Source organism: Phocoena phocoena, chromosome 6, assembly GCF_963924675.1.
Source record: "Phocoena phocoena chromosome 6, mPhoPho1.1, whole genome shotgun sequence".
NCBI lineage: Eukaryota > Metazoa > Chordata > Mammalia > Artiodactyla > Phocoenidae > Phocoena > Phocoena phocoena.
This window is the reverse complement of record NC_089224.1, coordinates 15,297,301-15,317,601: the sequence shown is the minus strand read 5'-3', so window position 1 is coordinate 15,317,601 and position 20,301 is coordinate 15,297,301. Positions and strand designations below refer to the sequence as shown.

The following is a 20,301-nucleotide window of genomic DNA, read 5'->3' as shown; positions in this document are numbered from 1 at the left end:
AGAATTAAAGAACAAACAAACAGACACGAACAATACAATAACAAATGAAAAATACACTAGAAGGAATCAACAGTAGAATAACTGAGGCAGAAGAACGGATAAGTGACCTGGAGACAGAATGGTGGAATTCACTGCTGCGGAACAGAATAAAAAAAAAAAAAGAAATGAAGACAGCCTAAGAGACCTCTGGGACAACATTAAACACAACAACATTCACATTATAGGGGTCCCAGAAGGAGAAGAGAGAGAGGAAGGACCCGAGAAAATATTTGAAGAGATTATAGTCGAAAACTTCCCTACATTGGGAAAGGAAATAGCCACCCAAGTCCAGGAAGCACAGAGAGTCCCAGGCAGGATAAACCCAAGGAGAAACACGCCAAGACACATAGTAATCAAATTGACAGAAATTAAAGACAAAGAAAAATTATTGAAAGCAACAAGGGAAAAACAACAAATAACATACAAGGGAACTTCCTTAAGGTTAATAGCTAATTTCTCAGCAGAAACTCTACAAGCCAGAAGGGAGCGGCATGATATATTTAAAGTGATGAAAGGGAAGAACCTACAACCAAGATTACTCTACCCAACAAGGATCTCATTTAGATTCGACGGAGAAATCAAAAGCTTTACAGACAAGCAAAAGCTAAGAGAATTAAGCACCACCAAACGAGCTCTTGAACAAATCAAAAGGAACTTCACTAAGTGGGAAACACAAGAGAAGAAAAGGACCTACAAAAACAAACCCACTGAGCCTGCGCGTCTGGAGCCTGTGCTCTGCAACGGGGGAGGCCGCAGTAGTGAGAGGCCCGCGCACCGCGATGAAGAGTGGCCCCCACTTGCCGCAACTGGAGAAAGCCCTCGCACGGAAATGAAGACCCAACACAGCCATAAATAAATAAAATTAAAAAAAAAAAAGCAAACCCATAACAATTAAGAAAATGGTAATAGGAACATACATATCGATAATTACCTTAAACATGAAAGGATTCAATGCTCCAACCAAAAGACACAGGCTCGCTCAGTGGATACAAGAACAAGACCCATCTATATGCTGTCTACTGAAGAGACCCACTTCAGACATAGGGACACATAGAGTCTGAAAGTGAGGGAATGGAAGAAGATATTCTTTGCAAATGGAAATCAAAAGAAAGCTGGAGTAGCGATACTCATATCAGTTAAAATAGACTTTAAAATAAAGAATGTTACAAGAGACAAGGAAGGACACTACACAGATCAAGGGATCAAGCCAAGAAGAAGATATAACAATTATAAATATATATGCACCCAACATAGGAGCACCTCAATACATAAGGCAACTGCTAACAGCTATAAAATAGGAAATCAACAGTAACACAATAATAGTGGGGACTTTAACACCTCACTTACACCAATGGACAGATCATCCAAACAGAAAATTAATAAGGAAACACAAGCTTTAAATGACACAATAAACCAGACAGATTTAATTGGTATTTATAGGACATTCCATCCCAAAACAGCAGATTACACTTTCTTCACAAGTGTGCACGGAACATTCTCCAGGATAGATCACATCTTGGGTCACAAATCAAGCCTCAGTAAATTTAAGAAAACTGAAATCATATCAAGTATCTTTTCTGACCACAATGCTTTGAGATTAGAAATCAATTACAGGGGAAAAGAAAGGTAAAATACACAAACACATGGAAGCTAAACAATACACTACTAAATAACCAAGAGATCACTGAAGAAATCAAAGAGGAAATCAAAAAAGACCTAGAGACAAATGACAATGAAAACACGACTATCCAAAACCTATGGGATGCAGCAAAAGCAGTTCTAAGAGGGAAGGTTATAGCTATATAAGCCTACCTCAAGAAACAAGAAAAATCTCAAATAAACAATCTAATCTTACACCTAAAGGAACTAGAGAAAGAAGAACAAACAAAACCCAAAGTTAGCAGAAGGAAAGTAATCATAAAGATCAGAGCAGAAATAAATGAAATAGAAACAAAGAAAACAGTAGCAAAGATCAATAAAACTAAAAGCGGGTTCTTTGAGAAGGTAAACAAAATAAATAAACCATTAGCCAGACTCATCAAGAAAAAGAGGGAGAGGACTCAAATCAATGAAAAAGGAGAAGTTACAACAGACACTGCAGAAATACAAAGCATCCTAAGAGACTGCTACAAGCAACCCTATGCCAATAAAATGGACATCCTGGGAGAAATAGACAAACTCTTAGAAAGGTATAACCTTCCAAGACTGAACCAGGAAGAAACAGAAAATATGAACTGACCAATCACAAGTAATGAAATTGAAACTGTGATTAAAAATCTTCCAGCAAACAAAACTCCAGGATCAGATGGCTTCACAGGTGAATTCCATCAAACATTTAGAGAAGAGCTAACACCCATCCTTCTCAAATGCTTTCAAAAAATTGCAGAGGAAGGAAAACTCCCCAACTCATTGTATGAGGCCACCATTACCCTGATGCCAAAACCAGACAAAGATACTACAAAAAAAGAAAATTACAGACCAATATCACTGATGAATATAGATGCAAAAATCCTCAACAAAGTACTAGCAAACAGAATCCAACAACACATTAAAAGAATCACACACCATGATCAAGTGGGATTTATCCCAGAGATGCAAGGACTCTTCAATATATGCAGATCAATCAATGTGATACACCATATTAACAAATGGAAGAATAAAAACCATACGATCATCTCAGTAGATGCAGAAAAAGCTTTTGACAAAATTCAACACCCATTTATGATAAAAACTCTCTGAGGGGCTTCCCTGGTGGCGCAGTGGTTGAGAGTCTACCTGCCGATGCAGGGGACACGGGTTCGTGCCCCGGTCCGGGAAGATCCCACATGCTGCGGAGCGGCTGGGCCTGTAAGCCATGGCCGCTGAGCCTGCGCATCCGGAGCCTGTGCTCCGCAACGGGAGAGGCCACAACAGTGAGAGGCCCATGTACCACACACAAAAAAAAAACCTCTCCAAAAGTGGGCATGGAGGGAACCCACCTCAACATAATAAAGGCCATATATGACAAACCCACAGCAAACACCATTCTCAATGGTGAAAAACTGGAAGCATTTCCTCGAAGATCAGGAACCAGACAAGGATGTTCATTCTAGCCACTGTTATTCAACATAGTTTTGGAAGTCCTAGCCATGGCAATCTGAGAAGGAAAGAAAGAAAAGGAATACAACTTGGAAGAGAAGAAGTAAAACTGTCACTCTTTGCAGATGACATGATACTATATATAGAGAATCCTAAAGATGCCACCAGAAAACTACTAGAGCTAATCAATGAATTTAGTAAAGTTGCAGGATACAAAATTAATCCACAGAAATCTCTGGCATTCCTATACACTAATGATGAAAAATCTGAAAGAGAAATTAAGGAAACACTCCCATTTACAGCTGCAACAAAAAGAATAAAATACCTAGGAATAAACCTACCTAGGGAGACAAAAGACTTGTATGCAGAAACTATAAGACACTGATGAAAGAAATTAAATATGATATAAACAGATGGAGAGATATACCATGTTCCTGGATTGGAAGAATCAATATTGTGAAAATGACCATACTATCCAAAGCAATCTACAGTTTCAAAGCAATCCCTATCAAATTACCAATGACATTTTTCACAGAACTAGAACAAAAAATCTTAAAATTTGTATGGAGACACAAAAGACCCCGAATAGCTAAAGCACTCTTGAGGGAAAAAAACGGAGCTGGAGGAATCAGACTCCCTGATTTCAGACTATACTACAAAACCACAGTAATCAAGACAATATGGTACCGGCACAAAAACAGAAATATAGATCAATGGAACAGGATAGAAAGCTCAGAGATAAACCCACACACCTATGGTCAACTAATCTATGACAAAGGAGGCAAGGATATACAATGGAGAAAAGACAGTCTCTTCAATAAGTGGTGCTAGGAAAACTGGGCAGCTACACATAAAAGAATGAAATTAGAACACTCCCTAACACCATACACACAAATAAACTCAAAATGGATTAGAGAGCTAAATATAAGACCGGACACTATAAAACTCTTAGAGGAAAACATAGGAAGAACATTCTTTGACATAAATCACAGAAAGATCTTTTTTGATCCACCTCCTACAGTAATGGAAGTAAAACCAAAAATAAACAAATGGGACCTAATGAAACTTAAAAGCTTTTGCAAAGGAAAGGAAACTGTAAACAAGGCGAAAAGACAACCTTCAGAATGGGAGAAAATATTTGCAAACGAATCAACGGACAAAGGATTAATCTCCAAAATACATAAACAGCTCATGCAGCTCAATATTAAAAAAACAAACAACCCAATCCAAAAATGGGCAGAAGACCTAGATGGACATTTCTCCAAGGAAGATATACAGATGGCCAAGAAGCACATGAAAAGCTGCTCAACATCACTAGTTATTAGAGAAATGCAAGCCAAAACTACAGTGAGGTATCACCTCACACCAGTTAGAATGGGCATCATCAGAAAATCTACAAACAACAAATGCTGGAGAGGGTGTGGCGAAAAGGGAACCCTCTTGCACTGTTGGTGCGAATGTAAATTGATACAGTCACTGTGGAGAACAGTATGGAGGGTCGTTAGAAAACTAAAAACAGAATTACCATATGACCCAGCAATCCCACTACTGGGCATATAACCAGAGAAAACCATAATTCAAAAAGACACATGCACCCCAATGTTCACTGCAGCACCATTTACAATAGCCAGGTCATGGAAGCAACCTACATGCCCATCGACAGACGAATGGATAAAGAAGATGTGGTACATATATACAATGGAATATTACACAGCTATAAAAAGGAATGAAATTGGGTCATTTGTAGAGACGTGGATGGATCTAGAGACTGTCATACAGAGCGAAGTAAGTCAGAAAGAGAAAAGGAAATATCGTATACTAACGCAATATGTGGAACTCAGAAAAACGGTACAGATGAACCGGTTTGCAGGGCAGAAATAGAGGCACAGATGTAGAGAACAAACGTATGGACACCAAGGGGAGGAAGTGGTGGGGGTGGGGTGGGGAGATTGGGACTGACATATGTACACTAATATGTATAAAATGGGTAACTAATAGCCTGCTGTACAAAAAAAATAATAAAATTTAAAAAAGAAAGCAGAATAAGTTTTGATTGGGTTTATCATTATTTTTTATCTCCCTATGGACTGTGCCCTGTGTTACTGACTGCACTGGGGGATGATAGCTACCTCCGCTACCCCCTTCATAGGCCATCGCCTCCCAAAACTGACTTCATTTTGTTGCCCCAAGGTCAGTGAAAGATGAAGATGGGGGAGCCTGAAGAACCCACAGTTCACAGTTTGTCCCACTACCAGAGAGCACTGGGGCCCCAAGATTAAGTCTCAGTGCGAAGGCTCCTGTCTCAAGGGCTCTCTCTGGGAGGGTCCCTGTCCTTTGTCCAGCACTGCCTGTGCAGCCAGAGTTTGTTGGCCATGTGCTCCTGTCCTAGGTTTTAGAGCCAACAGAAGTCTGAGAGGCTCTGGCTGAAGAATGTGGGTGCACACTGACTCCGGGGCAAGGAAAACTTGGAGTCGCCAGTGGCGAGCTGGGGCCTCTCCTTGAAGCACTTCCCAAAGCTCCAAGCTGTGGCCGTGCATCCAAGGCTAAGCAAGCCTGGAGCAGCCTCCATAACAGGGAGCAGGGTTCCATCACCCCGGGAGGAATCCAGGTACCTCAAGATGCATTGGAGGCCTTTTCTCATTTTCTAGAAAACTCTGGAGGGAACAAAAGAGGCCAGCCATGACGTTCAAATTCAGCCCAGGACACAACTCTCTATTTCCAGGGCCCCTGTCCTGGGTGTCCCATTCTGGAAGCAGCCTGGCTCAATGCTCTGACTCTACCAGCATTGGTGGAACCCCAAGAGGCCTCGGGGTCAGCCAGGAGCCTCTGGCCTGCACCCTCTCCACCTCATCACCTTTCAAGGATGCCAGGAGAGGTCAATCCTCCTCCACTGTTTTTTTTAAAAACAACCCAAGGTATTTCTTTTTTCCTATTCCTTTGATTCTCGGTGGCAGCAGTATGGGGTTTGAAAGAAGCGAGTGGTGCAGGCAGCTGAAGTTTTCTGAGCGTGAATAGGGAAAACAAAACACCCACTTCCAGCCAGTGGGGCATGGTGAGGCCGCCCTGTGTTTTGATAACGTTGTGGTTCACCAGTCCCACACCTACTTTTGGAGGCGGCGGGTAGGAAGTGAGGTAACGCAACCCAGATGTTAACATGAAAGCAAGCACGGGCATTCTCCAACTCACATTCCACATGTGGGCTTGGTCCTGCTACCCAGTCAGGGCCAGGTTCACAGTTCAGAAGGGAACTAGAGGTCAGCAAAGGTGCCAGGGCCCCTGCGTGGATTAGCTCGCCTGGTAAACCCACCTGCCAGTCCCAGAGCCTCCCTGCCTTGGCGTCTCACCCCAGCAATGAAAGAAACGCAGCTCTGCTGTGGCTGGATGGACAAAACCACCCGGTTCCAAGTCTCTGAGTTTTATTAGTCATTCAATAGAGAAGTCAATTTCCTAATGAACTGCGGGCTGGAAGGGAAGCTAGGAATCACCTCTCTCACCTCTTTATTTTCTGAGGAGAAACTGAACCCTTAAAGAGATTAATTAAGGAATCAGCTAGTGCGTGATTGTCATGAACTGACTTGTGTCACCCCCCAAATTCATATGCTGAAGCCCTAACCCCCATGTTAGTCCAAATGTGACTCACTTGGAGATAGGGCCTTTCAAGAGGTAACTAAGGTTAAATGAGATCATATGGATGGGCCCTAATCCAACAGGACTGGTTTCCTTAGAAGAGAAAGAGTCACCAGGGTTGTGTGTGCACGGAGGAAAGGCCATGTGAGGACACAGTGAGAAGGCGGCCATCTGCAAGCCAAGGGGAGAGGCCTCAAGAGAAACCAACCCTGCCGACACCTTGATCTTGGACTTCCAGCCTCCAGACTATGAGAATATCAATTTTTATTGTTTAAGCCACCCAGTCTGTGGTATTTTGCTATGGCAGCCCCAGAAAACTAACACAGTAATAAAGCTTGGGAGTCTTGATTTTTCTGCTCAGTGGCGTTACCAATGCCCTTGGGAGCCCCAAGGCAGGCCCTGCAGAAGCCTGGCCCACTGCCATGGGAGACGGCTCACACAGCCCACAGGGATTTCTTTCAGAGGTGACATCCTTCTTTTCCTTCCCGGGGGATAGAAACGGCAGATCCAGGCGTGCAACTCTCCCATGCCCTGTGCTTGAGCACTGGGCTCATCTTTTAGAGCCTGGAGGGCCCATGAAAGGGCGAGGGCTGTTTGTGCTGCGAGTGTGGTGTCCCCACTGGCATGACCGGCCACATGGGCAAGCTCAGCTCCACCCACCATAAAACCCTTCTGGAAAACTTCACTTTCTTTGGCCTAGGTCTTTCCTTTGCGTTGAAAACCCCATTCCACCCAAGTCCGATCTGTCTGAAGAGAATGGTGCCCCAGCACACGGGGACTCTTGGCACGTCAGCTTTTACAGCTCTGTTATGGCCTTCTTGGAACGCTGCTCAGCAATTACAGACGGCAAGCCCTCCCTGCAGCCGTGGGGCTGTGGCCCACGCTCCTGCTTACCCCCAAGCAAATGCCTGGCTTGGCTGAGGGCTGTTGGGTTCACATTTTTGGCCCCATTGGGCGGTGAACTGTTGTGGCTGACCGATCCAGTGGTGCCTTTGACATGCTGGTGCCAAGGTCAAGAATCACTGTCAGAGCAGGCACCTGGCTGGGGAGCCACTCTGTACCCTGATGTGTCTGCATTTGCTCATTTAAAAAATAAGCCTTCAAGAAGTTCTTCCAATGTGCCAGCCCTGTACCAAATTCATGGTTTAGTGAAGAGCATTAAATAGGGTTTACCGGGCCTTTTTGTAGGATTGGATAGATGACCTCCTGGCAAAGAGGAGTTCATCCCGTTGGCTACCCCTGTGGGAAAGGTCACCCACATGAGGGGACACGATGCAGGTGTTTAGAGACCCCATCTCAGGAAGGGAGGGATGTGTCTCGGACATCACGCTGTAAAGGTTCCCTTTTCTTTCCCTCTGGAAGCCAACACACAGTCTTCGGTCCCCAGATACTATCTGTATTGTGCTTAGATCTGTGTGATTCGCAGACCTGCTGTAATGTGGTTCCTCTGGGTTCTTGGAAAGGGCTTCTGCCAAGGGCACCACAGGTGCTGTAGACCTTGAATCCCTCGCAGGAAGGATTGAGTTACAATCACCCTGTATGTCCAGCCCCAGTGCAGGGCATGGCGCACAGTGGATCCCCAGCATCTGCCAGTAAGGCCAGCAGAGCTCATCCATGTGTCTCTGCATTTCCCTCCTCCTGTCACTGTTGGTGACGGTCACCAACAGTGAGAGCAGCAGAGCCTGACAACTTTCTGAGCTCATCATCAGGGCACCCTTCTACCACCTGTTGGAAAGCTTTAGACTGAGGCCATCTGGTCTACATTTTCTGGGGCTTCAGTGACCAAAATATAACAGAGCTCCCTCTGGGAGTCCAGGCTCCTTACCCTTTTCTGGAAGCCCATGGCGGGGATGTTACATCTCACACCAGCATCTTCTTCATGGTTGCAGCCCTGAGACTCAGCATTGAACTTGCAGTCTATGATGGACTTCTCATTCCCGGTGCACTCGATTTCATTGAGGTGGATGGGTCCTATCCCTGGGGATGGAAAATGCACATAGGCTATGAAAGCTTCTAGGATGGGAAAGAAAGTTCCAGACAATAAGAACATGCCTCTCCCATCCTCAAAATCCTCCCAACCACCTCCTATAATCAGCTCGATGACCAAGCCCTCTTCTACCTGGAGAGAATTTTTTCTTGTCTTGGGAATCATTTCTTCCATGAGAAGAAACAAAAGTTGCTACTAACTTGTGTGACCTTGACCAACTCAGCCTCTCTGAATATCGTTTTCTCACTGAAATAAAGGGGTTGGACTAGAGGACAACATTCCATGCACTGATGAATGCGAAAGGGGTGACTGTCATTGTGCAGTCAGGCTCCCCGCAGGAAAGAGATGGCATTCTCAAACTGGATGATCTGAGTTAGAGAAAGAGATTTTAAAAATAAAGGTGTGGACAGAGCGTGGGGAAATCACAAAATCACAGTGGACAGTCCAGTACTTGTGGGCTAATAACCCTGGGGCACAGAGGCCACCCCCAGGCCTGCAGGAGTAAAAGGAGGGTGCCAATATCTGGCCCAGGAGAGCAAAAAAGCCATGTGGGGAGGCCAACTTTGAAGAGCCGTTACCCTCCGTGGAGGGACACAGTGGCCCACAGGAGAGTAAAGACCTGACCCCTCCACTCTCCCCACCTCCAGTCTCCCCCAGGGCTCTCAGCTGGCCACATCCAAGCCTGCCTCCCAGGACCCTGGACCATGTGGGCAAGGCGGAGAGTGGAGCTGTAAGGGCAGACGGAAGACATTCAGCAAGGACCTCTAGTGTGCATGCGGGAATCTTCTCTTACAGGCACCGGGGTGACAAGGGGGAGCCTCCCACTGCTGGGGAGAGGGAATTCTGTCTGTCCGGCATTCAGCTCAGCTCAGCTCACAGACCCACCTCTCCTCTGTCTAGCCCATCAAGATGGATCCAAGTCCAGTTCTTTCCGGGAGCTCCTGACTGCCTGGAAGCCCACCTTGGACCCTGTCTTGCCCTGCGTTCTCCTCTCTCTCCTGGTCCTTGCCAGCCTCCTCTGGTTCGGGTCGGTCCCTCAGCACCCAAACGTGCTAAAAATCTCCCATCTTTACAATGACCCTCCCCTGATCCTACACCTCCCTCTGGCCTGTCACGTTCCTTCCCTTCAGGGAGAACTTCTTGAAAGACTCATCTGCTTCTGTCCTTTCTAATTCCAGCAGGAGGGCCTTCTCCAGTCTGTTTTTCCACCAGCACCTCCCCATCTCAGGAAGTGGCACCTCCATCTACCTGGCCGTTCTCAGTAGAACCCAGAGGCACCGTCTCCTTCTCCTTTATCACAGACAAGCAATCCTTCACCATGTTCTGTTCGCTCCCCCCAAATCTCAGTGCTTTTCATTTCTGCCACCACGACACTAGTCCAACCCTGTCATCTCCCAGTAGGATGAATGAAATAGCCTCTAGTCTCTCTCCGGCTTTCTTAGTCCAAAATATTTGCCACGCACAGCCCAAGAGATTTTTCTTATGCACATTGAATCATGTCACCCCCTGTCTTAAACCCCTGTGATGGCTTCTCACTGCACTTCAGGGTAAAATCCACAGTCCCCAAATGGTCCGACCAGAGATAGGCCTCCACTTAGCGTTGCAGCTTTGCCTGCTCCTCCCTAGCTGGGCCACACCAGCCTCCCTTTGGCTGTTCCATTGAGCCAAGCATTTCCCTCCGCCTGGACCTTCTTCCTCCCCCTCCTCAGCAGCGAACTCCTGCTCATCCTTCAGGGCTCAGCTTTGATGCCACTTTGACGGCACAACCTTTCTGGGCCACATCTAAGCTGGGTCCCCTCGGGTAGCCTCCACTGAGCACTCTGCTTCGCACTGCACTCAAGCGCCTCCCTGTTCAATGTCTGTCTGCTTCCCACTGGGTCGGAGGCCCCACGAGGGCAGGCACTATGTCTGGGTGCCTTGTGAATTCCCGACAAGAGCCTGGCAAACAGGAAGTGTTGCTAGCAGCATCTGAATGGATGTCCTTGGCTTCACTAAGTCCCTTCTGACGTCAGCCTCTGTGCCAGGTGCTGGGGACTCACAGAGGAATTGAGGTATCTAGGCTCACTGAGCCCCAAAATTAAATTCCAGGAGCAACCCACTGTGACAGGTAAGAGCCAAGTTTCCATTTCCTCGGAAATTCATAAATGATGAAGCTTCCAATTCCTTGGAATTTTATAAAATTTATAAAGACACATCAGTCACTATGGCCAGAGATATCCAAGGACTCTGAGCAGAAAGGCTATGCAAAATACAGATCCCCAACAGAGACTCTGAAGCAAGCAGGGCCACAGCTCATGAATTAAGATGGGCTCAGAAACACAGAGCAACCTTGGATTTGAGTATCCAGTTAGAGCAGTGGCTTGTTCGATGACTGTGGGGGTAGTGATGATGGTGATAATGGCAATGAAGACAGTGATGATGGTACCGGCGGTAATGATGATGGTGTTGGTGACGGTGATGATGACTCCATGTCCAACCTGCTAGAACGATGTTATGGACTTGGGACCCACAACTCTGCAGGTTGCCATCAGATTTTGAAGATCACAGTAGAATAGACTAGGACAACGCCCAGCCTTTTACATGTTATAAAGGCAAGCATTGTTTCCAGAGACTTATGTTTCGGCTTTACTTGCATGTGCTGTCAGTATTTCTGATGGGCGGTTTCAAGCAAAAGGGTTTGAAAGGCACTGCTCTGGAGCTGCCCCGTCCAGCGCAGCAGCTGCCACCTCGCCGAGCCCTTGGAATGTGGCCAATCCAGACCAAGATGGGCTGTAAGTGCAAAACGCATCCTGCATTTCAGAGAGTCAGTACCCTACCTGTGAACTATCTCATCAAGAGCATTTATATTGATTACATGTTGAAATCATAATATTTTGGAAATATTATATATAATATTAAGGAAAATAGATTATTAAAATGAATTTCATGTTTCTTTTTATTTGTTCTTTACATGGCTACTAGAAAATGTTAACATTACATATGTGGCGCACATTATATGTCTGTTGGACAGCGTGGGTCTGGAGTGTTGGAATTTCTTTACCAAGTGTTTGTTCAGCTCACCCTACTTATGCAACTGGAACTAATTCATTCCTTTTTTTTTTTTTTTTTTTTTTTGGCCACACCGCGAGGCTTGTGGGATCCAACCCGTGCCCCCTGCAGTGGAAGCGTGGAGTCCTAACCACTGGACTGCCAGGGAAGTCCCTCATTCATTCATTCCTGATAAAATGAATGTCTCCAGAAGACTATGAGCCAGGCATAGTGGGAGCCAGTTGTGTGAACAGGCAGCTGGAGTTCAGATGTGTACAGGGGATCTCAGAACACAAAGCACAGTGCCTGACTCTGACCTAACATCCATGCTGGTGATAAGAACAGGTCTCAGAATCCCAGGAGGCTGGACAGACAGAACCTCAGACACCGTGAATCCAGGAAAGGATCTGAGACCCAGAAGGTTGCTCAAGCTCACCGAGCGTGTAGGTGGCAGGGCCAGGACCAGGACTCAGACTGCCCGCCCCTCAGCACTTGCCCTTGCACTACCCTCGCTGCGGGTGTGGTAACTTGGTCCACCAGCTAGAGGCAGGGCTGAGGATGGACCCTGACCGCTCTGTGGCTTGACATCAAATGTGGACTTTTCCCTTTCTGCCTACCAGAGTTGACCTGCCCAATGTGGCAGGAGATGATAAATCATCCAATGGTTCTTTCAAGGACAGCATTGAAAATGCCAAATGTCTCTTTCTCCCAGAGCCCCGTGGGCCCTGGGAAAATTTTGGCTGCTCTGGGCACTGAAATAATTAGGTCAAATAGCACACACCCATGATAAATGGAATGTTTATGTCATCTGGGGCTTGTTTCCTCCTCAGAATGAGTGGTCTTTGTCCTGTAGGCCTGGGGAGACCACAAACCAACACGTTAGCCAATTAGGACAATGGACTGTGGGAATATTCGAGATTCAAGGGAACCGCAAAGAGCTCACCACGACAGGGGAGGGGAAAGATTGTCACTGGGTCACTGACAGCTGGCACGAAGCAACGTTCTAGTCCACCCTAGACCCTCAAACTTCAGTAGACCCCAGGAAGCTCGCAGGGACTGGAGGTAGAGATGCTCTGAATGTGAGCAGGCTGAGACAGGTGGGTAGAAGGGAGAAGCCCACATCTGAGAGTTAGAAGACTCGAGTTTCAATCTTTCTCTGCCACTAACTATAGGTGTGACCTCAGGCTCGCTCTCCAGAGCCTCAGATTCCTCATCTGTTGTACGAGATGACCTCTGAGTTCTTCTGTAGCAGCGCCATCTATGATTCCAAGACTGTCTCTAGGGTCCACTGGGCTGTTGTTTCCTCCAGGTTGTGGCCAATGACCTCACCATACTCCTTTCTATGGGGTGATGGTGTTATTTCTGACAGTGTGGAGACATCCTCTCCTCACGGGATAGGACAGCCCACCCTCGTCTGCAGCCCACTCTCCTCCCTCCCCACTCCCTCCCAACCATGGCAGCCCCCGGTCTGCAGCAGCCTCCCTGGGGGTCAACACTGAAAAGATTCCTGCAGATGACTGGTTTCCTTTGATCAACACACAAAGTCCCCCTGGGTGGGGTGGGGTGGGGCGCTGGACGCTCGCTGGGCTGCAGAGTCTGTTTGCGCCAAAGACCCCACCCTCTGCAGGACCAGGGCTGGCACGGGGCACTGGTCTTCATGGGGGTCGGGAGGGGAAGTTATCTGTTGTGTTGCCATGTCATGTTGACAGCCTTCCTCTCAACAGGGTGACCTGCTTGAAAGCCTCCTATACTCTTGTTCTTTGCTCAGAGGAAAGATTTGTTTGAGACACTTAATAAAAACCAGGCCCCTTCTTTTGTTAGCACCTCATGACATGGGGAGCAGGGCATCCTGTTCCCAGTCTCTGGCGGCAGGGAGAGAACGTTTGTGGTGCTAACTCAGGGTGGAAAAGTAAGATGACACGCAGGATTCTTTTGTGCCCGGCGTGGTCCATAGCCTCATCAATTCTGAGGTCTTCTCCTGGGGGAAGGACCTGGAAATTCCAGCTTTTTCAGAGGGGCTGTGGGGAGCATTGGGTCAGGAGTTGGGTAGACCTCCACTAGAATATTCATTGGGTGCTAATATGCTGTCTCATCTTGGTCGTTTACTTCCTTCTCTAGGTCTCGGCTTCCAAATCCATAAAATGGGCACTCAATATTCCCTAAGGCCCTTCCAGCTCCAACTGCCTGGGGAGAGGCCTGGGATTGTCTAACAGAGAAGCAGCTGCTGGAGGGAGGAGGCAAAGCAGGAAGAGCCTGGAAAGGATGAGGCCAGCCAGCCCCCACCGGACTCCCCATGTGACACTTTCCGTGAAGAGCCCACAGAACGTCCTTCCCACGCCTTACCTTGCCCCAGCCGGGAGCCTGTGATGGCCTCTTTGGCGCTCCCGAAGCCCAGCTCTCTGCAGACCACGCTGGCGGACACCAGGTCCCACTTGTCGTCGCAGACGGTACCCCATTCTCCGTTCTTGAGCACCTCCACGCGGCCCTCCCCGACATTGGCACCTCCTCTCAACCGCACCAGGGGTTGCTGAAGAGACACACGGTCCTGCTGAGCGCAGCTCACTCCCCTCCTTCCCCAGCCCCTCCCCACTCCCAACCCGGGGCCGGCACCCGGGCCCGGCTAGGAGCCGACAGCGCTCGATGTGTGTGTGCCCGCGGAGGGGTGGAGGCGCGCATGCTCAATCTGCGTGGTCGGCTCGGCGGCGCGCTCCCTTTGCAGCCTTCTCGTGGACATTTCGTCCTGGACCACTGGGGAGCCCATCAGGGGCCCTCATCAGCTGATCACCCCACCCCATACTTGCTCGACGACCTGAACACCAACACTTCCCTCCACCCCCTCACTCCACAACCTCAAGCTTCAGAGCTACAGAAAGAACCTCCTACCCCCAAAGTCTGCAGACTCCAAATGGATCATAGCTCTATCCTGCTTGTAACAGCGTGCTGTGGTCTAGCCCCGGGGGAGGTTCCAGGGCGCTAAAACGGACCAACCACAAGGATACTGCTCTGCAGGCGGAAGAGAGGCAGGAGAGAGAAGACGGAGAGTGAGCGGGCGGGGCCCCACTGAGGCGGCCAAGACTTGGGGATGGGCCGTGGCACGGGGGTGGGGAGCCTCCCACTGGTGACGTCCCACATCGGTCCCGTCACCACTCCAGCTGCGCCACTCCGATTCTACTCCACGTCTAGATCAGCCCAACTCTTCAGAAGATGCAGCCCCACCAGATATGCAGAGAGTAGGTGGTTATAGTTTAGCTATGCCTACTTGCTCACTGACAGCCTGGAAGCCTTAATCACCTTATGGGGCTTATTTAATTGCACGGGAGTAAGACCTGCTCTCCAGCCGCATCCTAATCCCGTTGGATTACACCTTACAAGATGGGAGACGGGTCATCTGACTCCATCTGCCCACATACCCTGCTTTGCATCCGTTTCTGTGCATGCATGTGTGTGTGTGGTGTGCTGGGGTGGGGACCTCAGAAGGCTGTGAGGCTCTGAGTTACTGCTGATGCCATTTGATTCAATACAGAAGGAGAGAGGGGTGACTATGCAGCCCTTCTGTGTGTGTTGGATCAGACCAGAGTCATTGTTCTACTCTGGCCTGTGCAGCCCCGGACTCCCTTCATCGCACCCACTGATGGTCTGGACGAGGCAGGCCTGGCTGGAGGTGGTGTTTTTCAAGCATTAACATACAGCAGTCATCTCGAGGGCCAAGGCATCAAACAAGAGCCTGTGTCTCCATCCTCCAGCCAAGGTCCTCACCCAGATTCACAGACCTCAGGGACAGACCCTGGCACTAGAGGGAGAAGAAAAGAGGGACAGGGAGGGGTGCAAACCCCACACTGGCTTCGAGAAACTTTAGTCTAGCTTTGGAAAACAAGACAAATACAACTGCTGGCCCCAGCCCCTGACTGTTGCAGAACCATGACCTCTCCCTTCCCCCATTTCCTTTCCTAAGCTCTCTAGCTGGATGTCAGGGCCCCCTTCCCATGCAGCGGACCATCCGTGACTCAGGCGTAAGGCAGAGTCCCAGATAACCTTACCCTATCTAGCAGAGGCCAGGATGAGTCAGCTGGCCCTGGAGGAAAGAAAGAAACCAAGGGAAAATGTGATGTAAGCCTTGCCTGCTCTTTTTTTTGGAATTGGTTTGGTATGAGCTTGATTCCTTTACTTTCAACCACACAGTAAGAGGAATTCCAAAACAGTAGGACCCGGTATTCTGGATGACACATGAGGAAAGCTCAGAGGCTCAGGCTGAGGCTGTAGAAAGGATGTGGCTATCAAATCACGTGGCAGTGGGGGGGGGAGTGAGGGGCTGCAGGCATGCCTGTGTGGCCTGGCTGCTCACGTGTGATGTGTGGTCAGGTCTGTGCAGTTTGGAGGCCCTGGTGGGGACTGAGGGGGACAGGGCTGGCTTCCGGACGGAAGTGCCAGGAAGACGCCCCAAAGAGTTCCCACACCCTCCGGTTGATGCCTGGGCTTGCTGTGTTCACTTCACTCCTTTTGTTTAAGGGTTCTTCTTTTGTCCAAATATGCCACCCCAGCCTGGGAGGGGGCACCCAGTGTGGCTTACTGGCTCCTGCCCGGGTTTCTCGATTCCACTGGATGAGTGTTATCAGCCCCTGTCCAAGAACAGGTCATTAGATGCTGATGGACAGGAGAGATTGGAGAGGGCAGGGGGGTAGATAGGGGGAGAGACATGGAGAAGGGACAGTCGACACGGAATGAGGCTGCCTCGGCTTGGGGAGGGGTTGCTACTCCTGCCTTCCACTCCACCCCACTACCTGGACCCGCCTGACACACCATCTGCCCCCATCAGAGTTTACTCTCTCGTCTTAACCCCTAATGCAATCGGAGCTGACTTGGAACCTGTCCTGGCCCAGGGGACTGATTGCCAAGTAATTAGGTTTCATCTGATCCAGGGAATCAATCTCTACTAAATGATTAGCTCTCTTTCCTACCCATCCCTCTGCTCTTTCCAGGTGCTCTTCCCACCCACAGGCCCGTATTAGCAGTTTTCAGAGTATGCAAATCACAGAGACACTTTGCGGATACATGAAAAGAGGAGCGTAGGAAATAGAAAAGCTGCCTAAGATTTTCAAGGGAAGACAGAATAGTGCACTTTCTCGTCTTCAGAGGATGTGTCAAGCCTGCCAATGGTTGGGCTAGTTCGCTTGTCCTAAGGAATCAGTCAGTTGAAGTGGGGATGTAATTGATGTGAACAGACGTACACTGACATCTCTTGAATACACCCACACGCACACACACTGGCTGGTTCACAAACGTATAACGTGATAACGGGTACAGATAACACAGACGTGGTGATGGCACGTTTCCATTTACTATCACGGTGACAGCTTTTAAAAATTGTGACCATTTCTGTTGCAGAATAAACCAAAACTTGTTGGAAAGTTGCTGATTTCACGTGCTCTTGACGGTTGGATCGTTTTTCCAAAGGCTCCAGGATGCTTGATTCCTCTGGGAATTGTGCAGGAGCCCCACGTGGCCACTCCCACCCTTCATGCGGTCCACACGGAGCCTCTGACGTCAGTAATGAGTCATGTTCCTCTCCAGTGTATCTTTCCCCCACAAAGGGGACACTGGCCTCAGAATAGAGCAGCAGTAGAAGGACAGGTAGGGGTGCTAATGATTAGGGGCAGGGGCTCAGCTTCTTGTCACACCCTAGAGGTGGCATCTATCGGAGAGGCTGGCCCTGACGGGTGTCCTCTGCCTTTCTGCCCTCTAGAAAAGTGGTCTTCATTTCCTTGCTGTCTCTTGGGGGTCCCTCTCTGCTCCCTTAACCACCAGGCCTCCCCCTCAGGTGCCAAGTGGACAAATCACCTGCCCCATCCTCACCTCTGGCTTGTAGGCTTTCCGGAATCTTGAGGGTCCATCAGGGCTGAAGACCTGGCCAGGCACACAACTCACTACGGCCGGCAGCCCATTCTCACAGGTGACATTCTTGACGGGGTCCAGCGACACCTGAGGACCCAGCCTGCAGCTGGAGATGTGGGCTTCCGTGCCTGTGCAGTCCATGGAGAATGGCCAATAGCGCTGCTTCTTGCGGGCGGCAAACATTCTGCAGAAGGTAAGACGGGGCAGGTGACCAAGGCATCATGGTGCCCACCCCTCCCTTCTTCCATAACTGGGCATTGGACCAGCCATTGTGCCAGCTGCTGGGGATCTGGTGGTGGGACCAGAGAGGCACGGTCCCTGCTCTTGGGATTCAGTCCTACTCCAGACAGAGCTCTGCAGGGTGCACCTGCCGGCACTCACTGAACCCTTGGTCATGCTGGGCCCGCGCTGGGCACCGCGGAGCAGGACCCGGAAGGGCAGTGGTGGCCTCCTGTCCACGGGAAGCTCGCATTCTAGAAGACAAGGGACTAACCGAGTGTAGTGAGATAATACTAAAGTCTACAAATACAAAATGCAGAAAGGGATCTAAGAGAGACAAATACAACGGAATATCAGCCATAAAAAAAGAATGACATATTGCCATTTGCAGTGACATGGATGGACCTAGAGATTATCACACTAAGTGAAGTAAGTCAGACAGGGAAAGACAAGATGTTATGGAAAAACCCAAACAAAATTTTTGGCCAACCCAATATTATATGGTATCACTTATATGTGGGATCTAAACAAATAATACAAATGAACTCATATACAAAACAGAAACAGACTCAACGGACATAGAAAACAAACTTATGGTTACCAAAGGGGAAAGGGGGGAGGGATAAATTACGATTTGGGATTAACAGATACACACGACTATATATAAAGTAGATAAAAAACAAGGACCTACTGTATAGCACAGGGAACTATATTCAGTATGCTGTAATAACCTATAATGGAAAATAATCTTCAGTTTTATATGTATATATGAAGAAAAGTTATATATAAAAGAATATATATATAACCGAACCACTTCGTTGTACACCTGAAACTAACAGAATATCGCAAATCAACTATACTTCAATAGATAGATAAATAAATAAATAAATAAAAGAGATGGGACCCCTGGTCCCAGGAAACCCCTCAGTCCTGGGCAATCAGAAGGGTTGGTCACCCAAATTCTTCAGATATCTTCAGCATGCTGACTTGTTGTCCCCTGCCTTTATTTCCCTTTGTCAATTAGCAGGACAAGTTGAGTGTGAAACTCTCTCCCATTGATAGACAAAATTAAAGATGTGAATCCAACGAGAAGCAACGAGAACAGACTTAAATTACCCCCTCTGCTGAATCAAAGTAGACTTGGTTTCGTCATGGAAATTATAATGGTGATGAAACTCAGCCACAGATCTGCTCTTTTTTTTTTAGTTTCTTAGAGTGAAAGCTGATGTCATTGATTTGATACCTTTCTAGGAGTATACATTTCCCTCTAAGTATTTTGAGATACTGTGTTTTCATTTTAATTCAGGCCAAAATACTTTTTAATTTACCTTTTGATTACTTTTATGACAGAAGGGTTATTTAGAACTGGGCATACAGTTTCCAGTCCTTGGGAATTTTCTAGATATCTTTCTGTTATTGATTTCTAACATAATTCCATCATGTTCACAGAATACGCTTTGTATGACTTGAATCATTTAAAATGTATTGAGACGTAATTTATGGTCCAGGCATATTTTATGCTCTAGCTAGGCTATGTTTTGTTTGAATGTGTACTTGAAAAAAGTTTGCATAGTGCTGTTGTTGAGTGGAGTGTTCTCTAAAAGCCAAACAGGTCAAATTGGGTGATAGTGTTGTTTAGGTCTTCTATACCCTTACTCGTTCTATAAATTATTGAGAGAGTAGAACTGAAATCACCAGCTATAATTGTGGGTTTGTCTATTTCTCCTTGCAGTTCTGTCGGTTTTTACTTCATGTGTTTTGAAGAGCTGCTATTCGGTGCATAAACATTTCAGATTGTTATGTCCTCTTGATGAGTTAACCCCTTTATCATTATTAAATTACCATCTTTATCCTTTAAAAAAAAAATTCTTCACCCAGGAGTCAGTGAGGCTGAGGTTGTCTCCATACCATATCCTAGGTAAGCTCTTAGCCTGCGTTGTGTGTTTTTATGGTTTTGTTTTTTGGAAGGCAGAATACGGATCAAGGTGAGTCAAAGTTTTTTCTAAAATGATAACCAACCAGTAGGTAATGAATTGGTTAACAGAAAGGTCACTGTGCCTCAGTTTCCCCATCTCCAGATCAGATGCAGCAGAGGGATCTACTTCATCAGATTTTTAGGATCGTTAAATGAGTTAATTCTTATAAAGCACTTAACCACAGTGCCCGGCACTTGGAAGGGCTGCCTAAGTGTCTATCAAATAAATAAATAAAAACTGTACTGGTTAAAGGAAAAAAAAGAAAGATGAGAGAAGAGAGATGGTGGACGACTTCAAGGAAGAGTAGGTTTGAACTGGGCCTTGAATGATGGCGGGATTCGAAAAGGAGGAGGGCGGGGAGGACACCCTGTCCTCTCATGCTGTCCCAGGTCTTTGGGGTCTCCGTGCTCATCCCGGATTGGCGGAATCCAGTGAGATGCCAGGGAGAACTGGACAAGC

At 47.6% G+C, this 20,301-nt stretch overlaps 1 protein-coding gene across 2 annotated transcripts in view; it reads right to left on the bottom strand.

Moving 5' to 3' along the window:
- The window catches only part of LOXL2 (lysyl oxidase like 2), a 102,222-nt gene that overhangs the window by 25,165 nt on the left and 56,756 nt on the right, over positions 1 to 20,301 (bottom strand). Inside the window, exons 5-7 of one of the 2 annotated variants that reach the window (XM_065879607.1) lie at positions 17,609 to 17,831; positions 14,102 to 14,285; positions 8,570 to 8,721 (exon numbers count right to left, since the gene is read on the bottom strand). In XM_065879607.1, coding sequence (XP_065735679.1) covers positions 8,570 to 8,721; positions 14,102 to 14,285; positions 17,609 to 17,831 — 559 coding nt within the window. The remainder of the gene's footprint in view (positions 1 to 8,569; positions 8,722 to 14,101; positions 14,286 to 17,608; positions 17,832 to 20,301) is intronic. The other variant, XM_065879608.1, reaches the window with a different exon arrangement.